Source organism: Antennarius striatus, chromosome 18 (genome assembly GCF_040054535.1).
Source record: "Antennarius striatus isolate MH-2024 chromosome 18, ASM4005453v1, whole genome shotgun sequence".
NCBI classification, from domain to species: Eukaryota; Metazoa; Chordata; class Actinopteri; order Lophiiformes; family Antennariidae; genus Antennarius; species Antennarius striatus.
In genome coordinates this window covers 17,828,513-17,850,396 of record NC_090793.1, presented here as the reverse complement: position 1 = coordinate 17,850,396, position 21,884 = coordinate 17,828,513, and the positions used below count along the sequence as shown (strand labels likewise).

Here is a 21,884-nt window from a genome sequence, read left to right as displayed (position 1 = left end):
CAAAATTTTACCCTGACCTGCTTGCATAGGTCAAAGATCAAAACTAGTGCTCTGACCTACTTTCATAGATCAAAGCACTAGCTTTGATCTATGGTCTTACTCACACTACCCTTCGTCCTGTCAGTCTTATCTGGTACCTGAGTGTACAAAAGTTGGAATTTGACCTTGACCTGGTTTTCTCAAAGTCAACGTCATGTCATTTTCATCCCATTTGCAGTCCGAGTAATGTGCTTTTTGTTTCATCTTCCTATCTGCAATGGTTGCAAAGATATTCGGTGGACAAACTAATGAAGGACGAACGGACGGACAAACACGCTAACGCTGACAATTACAATAACATCATAAATGTAAAGATAAATGTGTGTATTGTATTATTAAGGAAAGAGTGCAGGAACAATATGGTATGGTTGGTTGTGCTTGTGGAATTACGGCAAGGGGTGATTTTGTGGGATGGGGAACACTCAAATAATTTTTTTGAGGTGTATTATTTTTCAGCAACAGTTTTTGGATTGAGTCAGTTCCTTTTTTTGCTCACAACTTCTCCACATTTGGAAAATACTGACTCACAAGGAACAGATAATGCTGATATTCTTAAAAATTGTTGCACTACTTTGAACAGATGATGGTATACATTCTGATAGTTCAGCCAGTGAGTCTTCCGAACTTCTACTGTTGGATCAATCATGCACCACTGCATCTCCACTGTCGCACCCACTGTGGCATCCTTTTCCTGCTTGCTTCAGATGTATATGTGCCCTGAGTTTCCCAAAAGTTAAAGAAAAACATGATAATAATCATCAATACTGAGTTTCACTTTGCATTCTCTTTTATTTTTGCTAAGTTTGTCCTTCATTTAATTGTTTACAACATTACCTGCGGATAATGGATTTTCAGTATTTGCTGGTGCTGGTTGAGCTCATGCAGAGGACTGTTCCTCTTTAAGTGTGTCACTTGCTGTGTATCCTATCAATTTTGAGTGTTGTACTGTCTGTTCTTTTAATGATGCTTGTGACTGTACTTGATTGTACAATCCAATGACTTTGAATCTAGGGTTGACCAGTGTTGAAAGAGTCCCCCAGGATTTGTCCTGTTACGTGCGCGTTTCCCTAGTTAACAGCAGCTCCATGCATGGCAGTGAAGTACATAATCATGAAGGAAGTATTCTCATGGATACCTCTGTTCAGTTGAACATACCGAGCAGCAGACCTGTAGAGGAAGCAATTTGTGAATAAAAATGCAATTTGAGTGTATATCAGTATAACCCAATCACCACACTAACTACATAGATGGAGAGAGACCAAAGATTCCCTATGTTTTACCCTGATTTTGAAGCTATTTTATTTTGCTTTTTGGTTATTTACTTTCTCTATTATTTACAAAAAAATTGTGATTTGAAGAATACCCTACATGCATTCTTAATTACCCTTCGGGGATTATAACAGTATATAAAATTTAAAAAAAAAGAAGAGGTGTATTTAGTTGGACCAAAAGTATTATTTAAATTAATCTGAATTTAAACCCGTGATGACTGAAAACTCACTTACACATGCAAATCCTATCAAAACAAACATCTCTAAACAGTATAAAGGCACCACTTTCTTTTTGAATGAAGTACATACAAAATTTCATGAAAATAGATAGTTATGGTCTGGAAACAAAACATGATGAACAAACTGATGGCTGGGGCCCATTCACTTTCTCACAGTTTGTGGCAGGCGCCGAATTGTAAGTGATTTGTAAATGGCACCAGCCCCACCCTCCATGACATCTGGGGAAGTCAGACCACCAACAGAGGAACAGAGGAAAAAACCTAACCTCAAATCCAATGGGGTCCATGGTCTTAGTCCTATCAGTTTAGGGTTGGTCAAGACTGACTAACACGTTTTATTCAGCGTAGTGAAGGCAGTACTGTACTTCAAAAGTAAGCGACGATACGCCGTTGGAACGTTTTTCCCAATCATGTCCTCTGTGAAATGTGTTTCTTGCAACTGCAGCTATCGAACCCTCTTCTGCACATTACATTCTTACACTCTTGTTGGCTCGTTGTAAATATACTTATATAATTGCTTTCTTTCTTGTACCTGTGCTCTGCTTTTTATACTTGTTGTGTTTTGCACCAGAGTTTTGTGGCAAGAGTTGTCTTTGAAATTTTGTTGTACAATATGATGACAGTAAAGGCATTCTATTCTATTCTATTCTATTCTATTCTATTCTATTCTATTCTATTCTATTCTATTCTATTCTGTTCTGTTCTATTCTATTCTATTCTATTCTATTCTATTCTATTCTATTCTATTCCATTCTATTCTATTATTCTGCTATTTATTCTGCTCTGTAGACACTTTTATAGTGTCTACAGTCTGTGTTTATACATTTATTATCTCATGTACATACCTATTTACACTGTACATATCTGCTCATTGTATATTTTAGTGTTAGTATTGGATTTCTGCATTTGAGTCTTGATTTTTCTCTTTTTGTACTCTGCATTTTCAGAGTGCCTTCAACTGCTCCATGGGGACAAATAAGGTTTTTTGAATTGAATTTTGTCCAATCGCGTCACAACTTGGACAACTTATCCAAAAATAAATTTCTGAAACAATTTTACTTAAAAAAAACAACAACAACAAAACAAAACATCCAAACAGAAAAGCCAGAGCAGAGAAGAAGAAGTCGTTCGTCTTGGTTGGATGTGGGGACTGACACCTCGGTGGGGGGGAATGTCCATTTTTGATGTCCGTGCGGACGCGCGTGCGTACGAGCGCGAGCTTCTTCCAGGAGGGCGTGGCCGCATCAAAGGGGGGTCGAAAAAGAGGGGAGGAGGGAGAGCAGAAGGGGAGGAGTGAGGAGGGGAACGGAGGTAATGGGAGGGGAAGTGCTGTCGGTCCGTGACATGAATGAACCATGTTCGGTAACGGAGGCTTAGCTCTCCCGGTCTGCTGCTTTCTCCTGCTACACCTCCCGGTTCGGCCGCTAACCCACAGCCGGCCCGCTAAGGTAAGTAGCTAGCGGAACGGTTTGCGCCTTTTACGCACTTCCACAATAGTTCCAAGTTATGACTGGGGGGCTGCGTGTGTGTATAGTGGGCTCATATTGTCTATCACTTTATTCTGCCTCTCCTGTCGTCACGGACTCTCTCTTAGTTTTTGCCCTTCATTAATTATTGGGGCATTATTGTTGTTAATTTCGCTTGGATATAAAGTATAGCTACTTAAAGTGAATTAAATCTCGTAAATCCGTGTTGTAGCTCGTGTTTTTAAAACCTTTTTCCCATAGTGTAATTGTGTTGGTGAAGGTTAGCTAACTGTTACCAAATGCGGGAATGTCACTGTTCTTTCTAGAAAAGTTTACGCGTCGTGGAGTCAGCGCCAGTGGGATGCTGCGCGTCCAGAACCGAATCCGAACCGAACCAGCGCTAAAACAGCTGTCAAACTGTTTATGCCGGACGGTAAACAATTGTTAGATGTTGTCAAGAGTAAATGTGTTTTGTCGGAGCCAGTGTCCTCCTGCTGTTCTCTCAAACTGATCGCATCCACGCAACTCGACCCGTCCTGATGTCCAGCTTTTGGTTCCGGGTGGTCCACGTTTCTGCTCCACCATGTTCAACTAGTTTGTTTGTGTTTGTGTGGGGAAAGTAAATAACAACAAAGAGTCAATGTTTGCTGTTGTAATTAAAAAATTTTTTTCCAGACATAATAATAATCAGTCCTTTATTAATCCCTATTAGCTGTTTCCACTCTGTATTTATTCTAACATAATTTCCACACCATGGTTGCACTTATCCCAAATATTAGTCATTTGTTTTGTGCATATGTTACTCATATGTGGTTTTTATAGGACAGTATGGGCACAATAAACGATGTATAATCTGATATTTTCTATTCTGATTTGTCCCAGTTTCATATGTGCTTTTAAATCAGACACATATTTGATTCCTGTTGGTGTGCCAACATTGTGAACGATCAGATCAGGCTGTAGGTTGTTTTTCTCCTATTGAATATTTGTCGGCGATGGAGGATGACGCCAACAACTGAGAGAAATGAGATTTCAAATTACATACCTTTTTGTTTTTTGCATCAAGTCTAAAAGCTAAACATTTCAAGCAATCAATATATAAAATTAATGTGTGAATTGCTGTTTTATAAATTTTGATAATAAAACAGCAATTGTGCTTGTAAATGTGGACATATGGTTCTGATTTCTTCGCATTGATTTCAAACATTAGTCACAAACTCAGATTAATGTTGACAGTCATGATGAAAAGATCACATTTGAAGAAGAAGCCAGACTTGCGTCTCAGACACAGTGTGAACACATTCCATGTTGTGTATTTCTCGGCTAACTCATCAATCACTGCTGCATGAGGTTAATGTGAGTGTATGAACACACACAGACTGAGAAATTCACATCTGCATTTATTGTCTTTGAACATTTAAAAACCAGGAACACTTCAGTCAAAGCGATGTCTTCAATTGTCATTTATCAGTGAGGTTCCGTTGTAAATGTAGACATGCATGGTATACCACCCAACAATTTCCCTGTAAGTCATTTTGGGAAATTATATCAGCATTAGACAAGTAATCTGTTATTTATTCACCAATACGTGAAAATTCTGTAGCATGTCTGTGATGAACCAGAAATATCACTAAACTGAAATTTGTCTTAAAGGAAATTATCTCCTTGTCATGCAATCAAAATTTGTATTGGTAGATCAATGTTTGGCATAGCTGTCAATTTGAGAGTTTATGCTCAAAGTAATATCAGTTTATAACAGATATTACTTACTGCTGGTCTTTCAAAGGGGGGAAGCTCATTGCTGGGCTACTTTATAAAATTTGTCAGTTTATTTAGACATAAACTGTCCTCTAATTCTTTTCAAGAAAATGGTCTGTGATCCTTTCGTACCAATTGGGCATTTTCTGCAGGTACTTGACCGTTCTCTTCTGTTAAAGGCTGCTTAAAGAGCCTTTGCCCTTTGCGTTGTGGATGTAACACTTCAGCCTTTATAAACAGAAGAAGCTTCTTTCTTCACCCACAGATTTAGCTCCAGTTGTTGCAGCTGAAGATCAGAGTTTGTGTAGCTGCGGAATTGCACTGTCCAAAAACATCCCACTCCTATCCCCAGTCCAAGTGGACTGAGCTACTGCCACCCCTGAATGAACTTACAATTAACAAAAAATAATAAATGAAATTGATTACCAATACCTCAGGAGTACAACACTTTAACCGACAAAAAAATGAATGAAACAGATTCTAAATTTCCCTTTGGGGATTACTAAAGTATACAAATTTTTTTTAAAATTGCTATAATGTTTGTAGTACTTTATATTTACTTCATATTTCCTGTTTGTGTGTGTTTGTGTGTGTGTGTCTGCTTGGTACAGAAAACCCCACACCATAGCAGAGGAGGTAATACTCCATGCTCACTCTCTAATAATTAGAGTCAATGGTACACTACTTGGCGATTTGAAAGCGCCACTGTCACCTACAGCAGTGGAGGTGCAATTACACTTGAGTCTAGTCATCTGGAGGATGATTTCAGACGGTTAGGCGTTAGATCATTTCAGCTAAAATTCACTTTTACTTCTTTGTTTTCAGTAAATCCATCCCAGAGTTTGGCTGTCACACATTTAACGGTTTCCATGTTCATGTGTGTGTATGTGTCTTCATGCATGGCCTGTGTTTGCCAGGACAGAAGTGAAGGAATGGTGGAGCAGCATCACATCCATCTGCGATCACCTGGCAGAAGTCAGAATGTCAAACTGATGAGCAATAAGGTATCGTCACACACCACCTGCTCATTACTACAACTTGTGCTCTGTGTCACTCTGGTGACACAGAGTCCAACTTTAGAGCATTCTTTATTTAACCTATACACATTATTATTGAGCATCATATTGATAACAATTTTAACTCCAAAACAAAACTAAATAACGCCTTTTCCTGGTGGAAATTACATGCTTAATGGACTTGTTTTTTCTAACTGTTGTTCCCAGAAGGATGTGTTTCAGTGGTGGGGCGAATGGTCCAGCTGGTCCTCTTGTTCCAGGAGCTGTGGAGGAGGAGTGAGGAGTCAGGAGCGACATTGTCTTATACAGAGGTAGAAGTGTTGTGTCTAAGATTTGTTCTTACTTTTAACACAGCAGGGGGGCCTGGATGACAGCAACACCTTATTTTATACTTTCAAAACCTCTGCCCAGGCACATTTGATCAGTAAAGGTATAAATTGGTTGAATTCTGCATGTCATTTTCTCCCCGCCTTTTCAGACTGCTTGTAGTTTTTTAATCCCAACACATTTTCCATGAATGTATAGTTACAAACTTTGATTGGAAAGTAGTAGTTTTTATTTTATGAACAACTTTTCCCAATGCACAATCACAAGTATTTAGAGTACAGTATTTCACCATCTATGGTCAGTACTATAACAGTCAAAGAACAACCAGTAGAGCTTCTGCATCATCACATGCACTGACCAGGTTTTCATAAAGAGCTAGTTTTCTCAGTTTTTTGGTCAAAAACTGGTGTTTTTTTGAAAAGACACTATTAGTATGCGGCACTATTGGTAAATGTCATATTGCCGATTACTCTAGGATTGAAAAGGGTACAATCAGCCATTTTTCTTGATAAAAGAAGAGAGTCTTTGCTTTGTTTTGGTAGTTTGATGTTTATAGTGATTAAATACAATATTCTGCAGGTTTTTATAAGTCAAAAGGTCAAAATACGTACTCTAAAACCACTGGCAGCTGGGGCTCTCTCATCCAAAAATACCTGGAAATTAATGAGTTTAAAAAACTATCAATCATTGAATTCTGTTTTTATTGACTTTATGCACAATGTCCCAACTTTTTTTGCACTGGGGCTTCACAAAGAAAACATCTGCAAATGTATGTACACAGCAGTAACACCCCATGGAGGAGTGAGGGGAAACATGGCCATATAGAGAGGGAGTTGAGGTAGAGCTTAACACGATATGTGTGTTTGTAGTCATCTTATAACCTTTGACCCCCCCTGTCAGACTTGCGGAAGTTTCTGTCAACCAAGATTAACACCGCTCTGCCCTAACGGTTGGCCCTTTCTCCCTGCCCTCCTCCCCCCTCCTCCCCGTTTGCCTCCCCCTTCCATTTGTCTGCCCCCTTTTACTTGTTTTCTCTCCTTTTTTTTCACACATTTGTCTTGCCTTTCTTCTCTACCCTGTTTTTCTCATTTCTCTTCTACTTTATTCTCTTTCCTTTCCCCTTTCCCTTTACCTGTTCTTCTATTTTAGCGTCATCACTTCCTGTTAATTACACGTGACTCTCACACAGTGACCTCCCGCTCACCTCTCCCTCCTGTCTCTCCAGTGTCTCCACAGTGTTGCACTATAAGATGAAGAAAGAGAGAGAGAGATGGTCAAAGAAGGTGTTTGTGTGTGTGTGTGTGTGCGTGTGTGCGTGTGTGTGTAGGGGGTGCAGTTAGCACGGTAATGGAAGACAGATGCATTAACTCCATATTGGCTTCCTGTAGGCACTTCCCAACAAACACACACACACACACACACACACACACACACACACACACACACACACACACACACCACAATAACTATATCCTACAGCTGTTGCTTTTGAAAAACATGTTTAAATTGTTAGTTCGTTCAAGCTAATGTTGATCACATGTTGTTTCCTTTTGAAGAATTTATACACTTTTTAATATGGTCTCACAACCAAGATGGAATACTGAAGCTGCGCTAATGACATAAATGAAATGCTGTGGTGGCATCAGAGGGGAAACGTTTCTGTATGAAGCTGTAAAGAGGGGCTGATTCATAACGATGATGAGAGAACCTACAGGTAGGAGGTCCTGAACCTCCAGCCTGGAGTGTTTCCAATCCTGTTTACTGATTGGACGATGATGTTTTAGACATTTCCACTTACATGAGTGTACAATATTCAGTTTTCACTTTCTGAAATAACTGACAAAAAGTTTTGTTTTTTTTAAATTGAGCTTTTCTACAACATTGTGATTTTTAGATGTATATTTAAAATGTAAAAATTAAATTAATGAACTTTTTCAATGTGTGTCAATCAGTATTTATTCAAGACACCATGTTCTTGTGCATGGATTGAAATTATTATTGATGCACTTCTTTGTTTTAGTTGTGTTTGAACTATATCTCCATCCTGTCTCTGTCTCAGGCTGTCCACCACACAGAATGTTAACAGCTCCTACTGCATTGGCTCTCCTAAACAGTACCAACTGTGTCCAAATCAGGTATAAAACTAATTTTAATTTCATTCTGTAGTGATTCATTCCCTGAATCACTGACTTTAGTGAACAGTGTTTGACAATTTAGTAGAACATTTACATTTAAATTCAAAGTTTAAGCTCCAAGGATTATTTTCTATGTGTTTATTTTTAAGCCCTGTCCCAATCCGAGTGTTAGTTTCAAGCAGCATCAGTGTTCCCAGTTCAACTCTAAATCCTTTGGGAGGATGTACTACCAGTGGATCCCTCTTTACCCAGGTACAATATCAAATAGTCTTTCTGTCCATTGATCGCTTGGAAACTGTAAACTGTATGTTTGCATTCTTAATTTCATACTGAAGTTGGCAAAATTTTTATGAAAATGTCAGTGATGTGATGAGATTAATATTTTTGTAAATGTCGTTTCCCCTGCAGCTGATTACATCAGCATTTCCAATAAGCCATGTGACCTGCAGTGTACAACCATTAGTGGGGAGAGGCAACTGCTTGTTCCCGCCCACGACGGAACGTTCTGCCAGGATACCAAATTCCATGGAGTGTGTATAGCGGGAATATGTCAGGTGATTATACAGTTTTCTCTAAGAATCACTATTTGGAATGAGATGATTTTTGTACCTGCAAAATGTATTTTGGTTTTTCACTAGTGAAACTTACCCTAGTTATAATAATGATGTGATTTCCCCCTCTCGTAGCCTGTGGGCTGTGACGGGGAGCTCTACAGCAGCACCACTGTTGACAGATGTGGAGTTTGTGGAGGCAACGGGACGTCGTGTCGGCGCATTTCTGGATCATACAGGAAGGCACTCACACAGTTAGGTAACACACACACAAACACACATGTAGACAGATGTGTTCATGTCAATATATGACCACTCTTGCAAATATCACTGTGTCCATCAGTTTTTTGATAAATTAGTATGAATCTAAATGAAGTGAATAAAAATTGTGGAAATTGTCAGGCGCCCAAATGTTTTCACACCACTGTTAACTAATGAATAAAACTCAACAATTTGTATTTTAATGGAACTTCAGAAAACTATTCAGAATCACTTAATATATATATTTTTTATTGTTAGAGTTTATAGATTTAAGGTTTGATTTCATAGTAAAACGTTTTTGTGTTAACAGTGTTTTTGTCATCGACTTCTTTATTGAAGCAATCAACAGAATGCTGATTCACAAAGTACATGTTTTTCAAAAAATGGGGTCTTCTCTTTGGGAATATTTTGGATTTCTTTTTCAAGATTTTGACTTCTGCCTCAATATCGCTGAACTGAGTTTCATTTTTCAAAAGCTGAAATTTAAAAATTTTGAAACTTGTCCAAGTAAAAGTTTTTTTTGCTCCCTGATGACAAGTCACAACAGACTCATTCCAGTGTTTAAAGTCGATGTTTTTGTCATCAGGCTATGTGTTCATCACCAACATCCCAGCTGGAGCTTCAGACATTCAAATCATAGAGAGACATAAGACTGAGAACATCCTGGGTGAGAACCTGCAAGTTCTTTAAGGTCAATAAACTGCGTGTGACAACAGATTAGAACACCAGAATGAGATGATTGCTTTCTTATCTACTTATTTATGCATTTCTTCTTGTTATAAAGCACAATCTTTATTCTTACCTCTGTTTTGTTTTTTGTGCTTCCGTGTTGAATATCAGTGTCTTACTCCCTCCACCTCATGTTTCCCCTCCCCTTCAGCCCTGTCCGATGAAGCTGGTCATTTCTTCTTCAATGGGAACACCGTGTTTGACAATCCTCAAAACTTCCGTGTGGCAGGAACAGTGTTTAAATATAGACGTCCGAGCAACGTGTTCTCTGACGGTTTGGAGTACATCATCGCCCAGGGACCAACACTTCAGGGCCTCAATGTTATGGTAGTGTACACAAACGTGAGACACAAACATGTCTCATGAGTTCATATTTAACTAAGTAACCTGTGATTGGGTAGATTTTTATTTATTTCTATATTTATTCTTTTGGGGAACCACAAAGTACTACAACCTTAACGGGAAGCTCCCCCACATCACGTACGAGTATACGCTTCCCTTCACATCTCCTGACGTCACAGCATCAGGAGGCATCTCCAAAGGCTCCGCCCACTCCCACCTGAATCACACCTACATTAAGGTAAATAAGGGCTTTAGAGGAGATAGGCCTGGTTTGACCAATCACAGCGTGATATCTGTGCGTCACTACAACACCCAGCTGGGATCTGATGACCAATCAGATGTCCAGCTGCAGGAGGAGGAGGCGGAGGAAGTTGTGTGGGAGACGAGGACCTCCAGCCCTTCGCCACCAGCTGCCATGTTGGTCTACAGACCAGTTGATGCCAAAAGTCATATATTCAGTCATAATGACATTGAGGTTCGGGGTCCTCCGGTGCCGTCAGGCTACAGTAAGTCTGACTTTCATCCGTGTTCTTGGAAAATTGTTCCTCTTTCATGAAAGGAAAACCCTCAGTGGTAACTGAAAAAACTTAAATTTGACAAATGTAATAAATAAAAAATTACTGTAAATTAACCAATGACAAGCAAACATTTCTTTTGAATTGTATTTAAACAGAGTCACATCATGAGAGACGTGTTTCATTAATTTTTTCTAAATGATTCTGCGGAAACAAAAAGCAATGTCTGATTTTAACTGGTTAATTTTCAGTAAATTTTTATTACTTTTGTCAGAATTATTTCAGTGACCATTGTGGGTTTGTCTTTTATTAACAGAGGGGTATCAACAATACACATTACCAGTCAACTATGTTTTTTGTCCTGTTAGACCAGCCAAAAACTGTGGCTTTTGTTTTAAGCTAAAACAAAAGCCACAGAACTCGTTCTCTTTTTTTCTTCGTACATAAGCACCAATTTCAAGAAACTATTTGGACCTACTCCTGGTTTTCCTGTGTATCAAATGACTTTTCAAACATTCATTTTTAGAATACATTGGCGTTTGCGTCAGCAAAATGTTTGTCTTATTTTTTGTTTATTTATTTATATTTTATATTTATTCATAATTATATTATATAATTTATTTCTGTTATTTATTTATATTTATATAATTTTTATTTATATTTTGTGGATTATTATATTATTTATGTTTATGTATTATTATTGTTATCATTGTTCACGCATCACAGATTTTAACACACCACAGATATTAACATATCTGTCTGTCTCATTGCCTCGTATGTTTTTCTGTTCAATCAGGAAGTTCCTCCAACTTAATTGATGAAACGTCCGTGACTGAAGACAAAGCTCTTCTCCTCTCTTTCCCTGGTAGGAAAACAAATTAAAATTAGTTTTTGTATGAAAATTGTATTTAGTCCTAAAACACTTCTGTTTGTTGTGCTCGTGGTCTATTTAAGGCAGATTGGTTATACAATTATGATTAATAAATTAAATAAGATTGTTCTGCAAAGCACCAAGTTTAGACTAAAGTAGGTTCAGTATGAACGGAATAATTAAATTTGAATAGACATAATTTATCGTAATTAACCATTATATATAAAAATGTTTTCTAAACAGAAAAAACAAACACACCTTTAACTTTTAGAACATTTAAAAATCTTTTCAATTTTTAAAATGTGACAGACCTTTTTGATATGGACATATTCATCGTACTCTATGTAATAACTCCTATTGTTTCATAATAATCTCTTCATTGATTACTTATGTCTGAACTGTTCGTTTCTTTATGTAACACACAGGTAGTCAGAGCGTTCAGCCAGAAGACGACTCCTATCTACTACTGGAGGATTTCCGTTACAACCAGACACACTCCCACACTCATTCACTCACTCAGTCGAACACACACACTCTCAGACAGACTCTCACCGATCCTCATTCACCCGCAGAGTCACACGTGGACAAGTTGTCGGCCACAGACAAAGACGTAGACACAGGCCTCCAGTTAGAAATACATTCAGATGTTCTCACGGTCGCCGACACACACTCGGTCGTTCACACAAACACAGAAAGCAGCACACACTCCAGCCCACGCACTGCTATCTCAGTCCAGCTGCAGCAGGTGTCTGCAGTTCAGGCAGCCAACGCAGAGAGGTAGGTCCAAGGTCGCTGTCAGGAAGTCATTCAGTCATATCAAACGGTTTTATGGTTTAAACTTTCCATTCTTTATACAGTAGAATATCAGTATGTCACATTAAAAGTTCTAGAAATATAGCCTGGGATTTTGTCCTTGAGGACTACTGAAATGTGGACATTTTTTGTTGTGGTAGACCAACTACTGAGGATTTTTTTACTATTACTATTACTGAAGTGCCCTACTTTCATAATATAAAATGATTTAAAAGTTCACGGTAGTTTGACTTTTTTATGTTTTCCATAAATTTCACTCGAAAGCCAAATATAAGCCTGACCTTTTCTGAGTAGTGTATGAGTGAGACTGTACTTTACCAGAGATTATACTTAATTTAATTAAGGCAAGTTTCTGCAGTAAACATCTTAGCAGATTTACAGTATGTTCTTTTGTATATTGACTTTGAAATATGAGGTTTGCAAACTGGACGTTTCCCTTTCTGTGTCCTTACAGCAATGACTTTAACGTGGGTCTGGACCCGGACATCAGCCTGGCTGATATGTATCGCTGGAAGATTTCTGCTTACGCTCCCTGCAGCGCCACCTGCACAACAGGTAAACCTACAGACGTCATGCAGCATCCAATCACACAAGCTGTCCTATCTTTCAAAAAACATTTGTACTTCTGGTGTGTAGATGTGTGTGCACCTTTTCCTCTGTGTGTGTGTTACCAGGTATCACAACTAGTTATGCCCTCTGTGTCCGGTATGACGGTACCGAGGTGGACGACACTTACTGTGACTCTCTGTCGAGACCTGAACCCACACATGAGTTCTGCACTGGAAAGGAATGTCCTCCAAGGTACAGCCTTGACCTAGACTTAAACACTAAAACAAAGTGACCCCCCCCCCCCAAGATCTCTCAATTTAAAGTAGCTAAAGAAAGAGTTGAGTGAAACGTGATGCTGTTTGGCCTGAAAAAGTTGAGGTCCAAGTGTTAAAAATAATTAAACCCCAAGAAGTTTACACTGTTCTCCACTGTTTTATGTCATTTTTTTATTTAATAACAATATTCTTATAATAATATTCTCATAATATGTCTTCCTGAGTTTATTATGACATAATTATTATGACATCACCACTTTCTCCTCAGATGGGAGACGAGCGGCTGGAGTGAGTGCTCTCGCACCTGCGGAGAAGGCTTTCAGTATCGAACGGTGCGATGCTGGAAGATGCTTTCTCCCGGCCTCGACTCGTCCGTCTACGACTCCCTTTGTCTGTCACATGACCTCCACAAACCAGCCAATAGAAAGGTCTGCCTGGGCCAGAGCTGCGGACCTCAGTGGGAGGTGTCAGAGTGGTCAGAGGTAATCCAACAAGAACAGTGGATTATTAGTGATAGTGCATCGGTATTGAAGACTTGAGACGTAATCTCTTTCTATGTGTGTGTGTTAGTGTTCAGCACGCTGCGGCTCTCGGGGGGTCCACACCCGGGAGGTGCGTTGCTCCATGGACCTGAAGCTGTGTAACAAGTCCTCACAGCCGGTGGAGAGTCAGGAGTGTGAAGGGCCCCCCTGTGACAGGAGGTGGACGGTGTCGGACTGGGGGCCTGTGAGTTTTAAACAACACACCAGACTGGGAATCATATTTCAGCTTTACATTTTAATTAAAGTGTGTGTTTGTGTCAGTGCTCAGGAGTGTGTGGAGAGGGGAGGATGGTGCGGGCGGTGATGTGTCGATCCGCAGGTGGGGTTGTTATTTCCGAGGAGCAGTGCGACCAATCACTGCGCCCGCTGGCCGTCTACCCCTGTGGTGACAGAGACTGCGCCCCCCACTGGGTCGAACAGGAATGGCAACAAGTAAACATCTAAAGAAACTCTCCTTAACTTTAAATCTTTATGATTGGTGTGATTTGAATTCTTGATTTTATTATTTTGTTTACTCAACTTAATTTGTTGTTTGTTTATTCTTTTTGGTCTGTGTTTGTGGCGTGTGTGTGTCAGTGTAACGCAACCTGTGGTCGTGGTGTGCGGCAGCGGCAGGTGGTGTGTGCCGGGCTGGACGGCGGCGTTTTCAAAGAGTTTCCAGAGAGCAGCTGCAACCAAAGCCACAAACCGGAGAGCAGCTCGTCCTGCTTCCAGAGGCCGTGTTCCAAATGGTTCACCACGTCCTGGTCTCAGGTACCGCTCTGGACAACCACACAGATTTCTGAACATTCAGTCTCTTTACAATCTGTTCTCCTCGTAGGTTCAGCTTTAATCCAGTTTAGTTCTAAAGGTGTGATCATCAATAGAAAGCAGAGTGAAACGAAAGATTTCTTCCCCCTCAGTGCAGTAAGACCTGTGGGAGTGGCATCCAGGTGCGAGAAGTCAAGTGTTACCAGGGGGAGGAGCTTGTAACCAGGGGCCACAGCTGCGACTCGTCCCTCAAGCCAGACACCAGACAGGGCTGTGAAATCCAGGATTGTCCCACAGAGGCGCCAGGTAGAAACAAGTTAACACACACGTTCAGCTCCGGATAAATCGAGTCTAGATTAGTCAAACCAGAACGAGCTTATCTGAAATCCGCTGATTTGTGACATTTGTGCTTACTCAGCAGTGGCCCCGGCAGCATCGGGGGCCGCAGATGACTCCTGTAGAGACAAACCGACAGCCAACTGTGCTCTGGTGCTGAAGGTGAAGCTGTGCTCCCACTGGTACTACAGGAAGGCCTGCTGCCAGTCCTGTAAGGCGCCGCGACCCTGAACGCATCACCGTCACCTCTGAACACAAAACCACTGGTACCAAAGGTCAAAGGTCACGTTACAGTTAGAATGGTGCTACATGAATGCCTGCTGCTAGCAATGTTAGGCCCTACAATATTAATTTTTACCTTTTGTAACTCTTCAGTGTCTGATGTCAAACGTCAAGCTGTGGTTTTCAAATTAGTTTAATATTGTTTCCTCACACTTAAACTTCTTCTCCATGTAAATATCTTTTGTATGTAGTATCTTCACTACTAAAGTTGATAACTTAGAAAAGTTAGTCCGATTGCTTCCTTGGAGTCAACAGTAAAATAGGTTTGAAAGTAAAGTACAGTTCTTGTTTTGTAGTAGTACTTTGTGTTTTATTTTGAAAAGTTTAAAACTCCACATAACCCGATCCTCCTGTCAGAGACCCCGACCGCTGATCCATTGGGTGACCGAATCCATTCTCTCACCACCTCCTCCCTGGAAATGTGAACACAAGCTGGCTTTAGGATATACTGTCTGTGGTTTATGTAACAAACCGGTCCTCCTATAAACGTCCGTTTTTATTAGAGTCTAGTTTTTATTAATTTCTTTATTTTTACCATCACGTTTAAAGTGTAAAAAAAAAAAAAAAAAGCCCCATTCATTTATGAATCCATCCTTCCATCTGGTGCTTTGTTCAATTAAAGACTGTGTTCAAAACCCTGTTGAAGCTCAGAAGACAGCAGGTTGAGCCGCCAGTCCTGGAATAGTCCTTGAACACATGGGTTGGCAGCCCTGTAGCAGCTGGGTCAGGTTTTTACTACATATATCATGCTTACTTACATAGGAAAAACATGTCTTACTATTTTTCATCCCTAGTCTTAGTGCCGTGTCTGCAATACCTCCATCTTTCTGACATTCCTGTTCAATGTTTTTTTTTTCTTCTTCTCATTACACTCATTTAAATGAAACCTTTGTTTGGAACAGCTTACAATAAGTGACCTTATAAATCTTAAGAGAGTAACTGTAGCAGGATTGAGTGGAATATGCTAACATAAGATAAAGAGTCAATATTTTAAGACCTCAAAAAGAGACTCTTCTACCAAATGTAGGCAGCGTGGTTCAAACTAAGACACTACTAGAGAACCAGGAACAGCTTCTTCATGACTCGACCTACATTAACCACAATGTAAATCCTCTCCTTGACAACTGCCACACCTTACTTAGTCCACTGCTACCATTAAACAGACCCATTTCATGGACTTGTTGGGAATGTGCTAGTCTTTATGTTGCAGACTAATGAATGGGGTGTATCGTGAAGAATGGGTGACGTATAGCCATGAGCTGGTCTGAGAAACCTGAAACTCCAGTCAGGGATAATGAGTGTGATAGAGTGTTATTAGCTTCCCCTTTCGGTCGGGCTTTCGGTCCTGTTTCAGTCATTCCTGCTTCAGTCATGTTGTTACACAGGAATGACTTGAGTACAAAAAATATCTCAGCAAAGACTCACGTTGTTGCTGCAAAGTGATTAGGAGGAGATGCATTCATTATTAAATTGTGTTGTTGGCATTTACTACTAAACCACATGTTTAAGGAAGCGTATTCATGTTTAATGCTGTCCCATCGTGGAGAAAATGTTGAAGTCACTGTTTTGTTGGCTAAATTAAAGTGAAATCTATAGACATCCACTAGACTAATGGTTCTATTAGTGTTCTTTTAGCTGCATTGTAAAACACACTGAAGGCAAAAAACAGCATCAAGAACTAAAACATCCAGAATGGTTCTGTAAGTGTGCATAAAAACCTATTTCCTGTACCGAAAATCTAAATGAGATCCATCACAGAATCAATAAAACAGGTTAATGTGTGTGTGTGTGTGTGTGTGTGTGTGTGTGTGTGTGTGTGTGTGTGTGTGTGTGTGTGTGTGTGTGTGTGTGTGTGTGTGTGTGTGTGTGTGTGTGTGTGTGTGTGTGTATCCTAGAGCTAATTCTTGACCAACAGCTGCTGAGTGACTCTTTCATTGTGAGGTGTGTAACAGGAAACTCAGAGATGCCTTTCTGATTAACTTAAGGCAGCAATTGATCAGTTTTAATATTGATTTATTGCTGGAGACAATCTGAATTCTCTGAGGGATCCAATAATTAATGGATTAATTAATTAATCCATTAATTTTTGTGCCCAGCTCTGGTTGAAAGGTCAGTCACCTCTGCTGCTGTCTTAGTGTTGATTTATCTTTTACGTGGACACACAAATATCACATTGTCTTCTCCAGATGTCTTTCTAAAGATGTTATGACACCCAAAAGTGATCCAGGAACCGTCGAAGGGGTTTTCATCATTGGGGGGGGACTTTAACGTTGGAACTGTTTAAATAGATGCAGGTACTGTGAAAAGCAGCAGGTGCATCATGTCCTCCTTTTCACCATCGACCTCACGGGGTCGACCTGATCCTGCCCACCCAGCTGCTGTTGTTTGTGCTCACTGTATCTTACCTGAAAATAAAAGATCATGCTTTTGACACGTGTCGGATTTGTTTACTGTTGTGACTGGTTTAACCCTTTAATGTGGTGTTTGATGCTCAACTGGACCACATGCAGTGAGTGAAGATTTAAAAGTCTGGCTGGAGACGATTAAACCAAAAGGAACTAAGAAATGGTCCAATGTGGAACCTTTCAGTGGTGACCAGCTTCTTCTGTGCGTTAACTGAAGCTGGATGGTATACAGAGCAAATAATGGAGACGCACAATGAAGGGCTGTGAGCACTAATTACAGTAGAAACACGACCTGCTCTCTGGGTGTTTGTGTGTCGTAACTGACCATTGTGTGCCTTAAAATGCGGACCCCTCTTAATACACACAATTTGCGTTGTCATGAGTATAAACAGTGGGATTGAAAACTCCTTTGTGAAACTGAAGTTTTTGTTGTGTGCCCACCCACTATATGTACCTGAGCTGGGATGCACTGAACACTTTGGAACTTTTGACGACAGAGGCGGACGTCCAGGTGGTTTAATCTCATTTAACAATGCTGATGATATTCATGAACATGTTTCATACATGATGCTGATTAACCCGTGTGTTTGGCTGCAGGAAGAAATGAACGGCTCCAGAGACGAGGTAAACGCTTCCACCTCCACTCACGATCAGCTGCAGATTTAGATGATCTATATTACACACATTTGTAGTTGTCATCACTTAAAATTTAATCATTTGTAATGAGGAACTGTGTAAAGTAGGGGTGTGATAATTCACACACTTCTGTGTCATTTATCCTGCATCTAATCTGGTTTGGGGGTGGGGGTCACAAACAATTGATACCTACTGTCCTTTTTATATAAACAAAATTTAAGTGTTTCTAAATTCTTATTTTTTTAATTATTTGAAAATATAATTATTGCTTAAATACTATGATTTATCCTTAACACTTTTACGCTAAATATAATGATATTTATTAGAAGCTTTAGTCGTGCTTTGTTCTAGAATGTATATCTGATGAATACATTAATGAAATGTAGAAAAAATTAATAAAAATACACCGGGTTTATCTAATTGTGGTATAAAGTAACGTATTTTTTGTCACAAATTTCCCCACTGTGGGACAATAAAGGTTTATTATTATTATTATTAAATTTAGAGGATAGAAATTCCTGTCAAGGAACACATTCTATCACTCAGCTGGGATTCACCTTTAATTATTTCCAGCATTGTTTGAATCTTTCTTCCTTTGAATCTTACTTTATTTTCAAAGGAAGAACCAAACTGGGAATTCTGTGTAATTTAAATTATTGTCCCTGCGGGAAAACAGCTTCACATTCTCAGTAAAACCCAGATGAGGCTCGTCTCTCTCGGGGGAAATTCTTACATTATAGTTTACAGCAACAGTCGACATTTAGGGTCACAAAGGTTCTTATTTGACCCATTTAATCCTCATTCTTCCTTCAAGTGTCACACTGATAAAGAAAAGTTCAGGAGGAGCAGCCACATGTTCCAAATCTGGTTCCAGCGTGTGTTCTGCTACCAGAAGGTGTTTGGTGTGATTAAAGTGGTGGAATCCTCTGCTGCTGTGTTCCAGATGTCCCTTAAAGGACTCATGTTGCTCTTAGGAGTGGTGTGTGTGTGCTGTGTGGAGGAGTGTGTGTGTTTTCCCAACGGCTCAGTGGCGTACTCCTGTGGCAGCATGATGCCAGGACACCCTCCCTACATGCCCTCCACCAGCAGCCCCCCATTCACCCTGTCTACATCTGGCTCCACCTACAGACCTGGTGGGGTCGTTTCTGGTACGTGTGTGTGTGTCCAGTTCCAGCTCTGAAACAGATTTAATGTGTTTAAGTTTACGTATTTAATAAATAATTTTTGATTCTCGGCCTGCTGCAGATGGGGTGAGGTCAGATTTTTAACACATGAAGCATCTTAGAAAGTTACATTTTGTATTTTCCCAACAAAAATGTCTGTTCCAATGTGGACGTCATACTAGTCTTTGCATATTCGCAAAACTACATGAGCTCAGTGTTTCGCTCAAAATATTTTTTGATATTGTGAAGGTAAAAGAATGCAGTATTTTCCTATCCGCCTGACTTAAATTTATTTTTGGTCCTCAATCCCTTGGATTAATTATGCAATGTGGGTTCTGAACCTGGAAATGTGGAACTTGTTCTTCTTGATCCAGCTTTTCATCCTATAAGATTAATATTGATTATCTGTCTATTTATACTCTGATCTAGTTTCTTTCTAGTTTAAATGACCTGTAGGGACTCCCATCCTCCTCATCCTCTCCCTTCCTCACTGTGCTAACCCTCCACTCACTTTTATTCTCTTCTCACAGTGATGGTGGAGGTGGAACAGGGTAGCCCCACAGAGTTCCGGGGGTTTATGTTGCAGGCCAGGAGCAGGAAGCCTCACGGTAAAACAAAACCTTTAATATTTAGTGGCTGGAAGCCGGGTTTGGGTGTTTTGGTCACCAAATATGATGCTATTTGTGTTCTAAGGACATTATTCAACAGGTTACAGTAGAACATGAGGTTCTGCATTGAACTTGTTATCAGTGGGGTCTGTTGATGGGGGTACAGAGTCTTCTTTGTCGTGTGTTTCCAGATCTGTCGTGGTCAATAGGAACGTTCATCAACGTGGACACCAGCCTGTTCACTTTACTGCACTGCAACAACATGAAGGTGCAGTATGTTTGAGTTTGTTCTATACAAAAGTGTCGTGTTCCGTCATAAAGTCCATAACTTTTTTAAATAGATCTAGTGTTGAATGAATGAAAATAACCACAAACATCTTTGACTGATAAAACGTCCAAATTTGAGAGAGACACGTTATCAAGCTTAATGCTTATTGAAGTCTAAAAGACACTTTTGGTTTTGGTGTTACCACTAGTGTAAGCAAAAATAAATAGAAATAAAATATTTATACATCTTTAATATTTAGGTTACAATCAAAGTGATAAACGATGAAACCAAAGAAAGGCGTCTGTGGATATTCAGAACTTTGACGAAATTTCTCATGTTTCAGCATGGGATGTATTTTTTTCAACTCATATTGGTTTTAGTCAAGCAAACAAAATTTGTTTTTAAAATAAAATGTTTTGATATAAATTAAATATTGATTCCATCATCAATTTCAAGGGTAGACAGCAGAGCACAGACCTCCACAACAGATGCTCTGAATTAAATTTAAATTTTATCAATATGACATGATAAATGCGCCGTTAACATGGCTGTTCTATGGCAGAAAGTTCTTGAAGAAAATATATTGCAGTCTTGCAATCTATTAATATATCACTAATGGAGAATATTATAGTGAAAACATAAGATCATTTTTGTTGGGACTGGAACCTGCTCTACTGGCCAAGAGGTGTTTCATGGTTTCAGTGGTGAAATCAACTCGTCTGAAGCGGAAGAAAACTAGAGTCACATTTCCAGTCACGCAAAACGTTTCCTGACGAAGAGCAGAGATGAGATCAGCTTGAGAGTCAGAGGCTGCGTTGAGGGCTGAAGACGGCTCGTATTTCTATAATTTTTAAAACCAAGGCTTGTCTGTACGTGTGTGTGTGTGTGTGTGTGTGTGTGTGTGTGTTGTTGTTGTGCAGAACTCAACTGTCAGTCAGGCTTCAGGAGAAAAGAGGAAGAAAGTCCAGCTGAGCTGGAAGGCACCTAGCAACAGTAACTATGGAGACATCTATTTCAGGTAGACACACACACATACTGTATATATACTGTATATATACTGTATATATACTGTATATATATATATATATATATACACACACACACACACACACACACACACACACGTAGCATAAAACAGTAAAAAACAGTTTTTAGAGATATTTTTGTGTGACATATGAGCATAAATCTGTGACACGAGTCGTGGAGATGCATCCAGATCCGACTGCAGGACTTATGACCTCCTGTCCTCTGGTCCTGTTCTGGACCTGCTAGTGCCAGTCTGGTCCAGGACTACACCACATTCTGGGTTCGAATGAACAGCAGCACTCTGAAACTGGAAACCAGTGGAGCGGCTTCAGCTGGAGTGAGTCTTGCTGACTGTTGCAGCAGCAGTCGACTGAATGTCTGTTCCTGATGTTTAATGGGATGTTTCTGCCTCTCCTCAGATGTTTTCTTCCTCAACTCTGCTCATCATCACCCTGCTGTCTGCCTACTGGTGACTCACGGAATCATTACAATGAACCTCAGTCTTTTAGTTTTCATCTCAAAACCAGTCTTGGTTGATTCTTATGATGAATAAAAAAGGTTCCATCGTCAAGTTGAAGTTGTAATTTGATTGTAAAGAAGTGATCACATGACTGCTGCTGTTTGCAGTCTGTTCAGACAACAGGTCAAACCCTTCCTCAAATCTTTTCCTCTTGTATTCAAATATCGTCGCTTCTATGTAGGTTTTCAGCT

The 21,884-nt window shown here is 39.8% G+C and overlaps 2 protein-coding genes across 8 annotated transcripts; both read left to right on the top strand.

Annotated features, from left to right (window-relative positions):
- Window positions 1–2,857: 2,857 nt before the first annotated feature.
- On the top strand, window positions 2,858–15,571 carry si:ch211-267e7.3 (ADAMTS-like protein 2). Of its 7 annotated transcripts, XM_068341587.1 has the most exons (21): window positions 2,858–2,997; window positions 5,691–5,777; window positions 5,997–6,100; window positions 8,176–8,251; window positions 8,401–8,503; window positions 8,660–8,805; window positions 8,938–9,061; window positions 9,650–9,730; window positions 9,944–10,119; window positions 10,238–10,372; window positions 10,451–10,640; window positions 11,446–11,514; window positions 11,946–12,297; window positions 12,788–12,888; window positions 13,008–13,134; window positions 13,426–13,639; window positions 13,728–13,883; window positions 13,961–14,131; window positions 14,276–14,452; window positions 14,602–14,755; window positions 14,868–15,571. In XM_068341587.1, the coding sequence occupies exons 1-21, from the start codon at window positions 2,905–2,907 to the stop codon at window positions 15,014–15,016; spliced, it is 2,985 nt and encodes a 994-aa protein (XP_068197688.1). In that variant the 5' UTR covers window positions 2,858–2,904; the 3' UTR covers window positions 15,017–15,571. The 7 variants fall into 7 exon arrangements, 6 of the variants coding, with proteins under 6 accessions (XP_068197688.1, XP_068197686.1, XP_068197687.1 ...); XM_068341585.1 differs by having other exon boundaries at window positions 6,000–6,100; window positions 10,238–10,640; XM_068341586.1 differs by having other exon boundaries at window positions 10,238–10,640; window positions 14,871–15,571.
- Window positions 15,572–15,708: 137 nt separating this feature from the next.
- On the top strand, window positions 15,709–21,733 carry LOC137612851 (putative ferric-chelate reductase 1). The gene is made up of 8 exons (XM_068341591.1): window positions 15,709–17,983; window positions 18,070–18,096; window positions 19,052–19,256; window positions 19,802–19,879; window positions 20,071–20,147; window positions 21,068–21,165; window positions 21,420–21,510; window positions 21,593–21,733. The coding sequence occupies exons 1-8, from the start codon at window positions 17,921–17,923 to the stop codon at window positions 21,644–21,646; spliced, it is 693 nt and encodes a 230-aa protein (XP_068197692.1). The 5' UTR covers window positions 15,709–17,920; the 3' UTR covers window positions 21,647–21,733.
- Window positions 21,734–21,884: the final 151 nt, after the last annotated feature.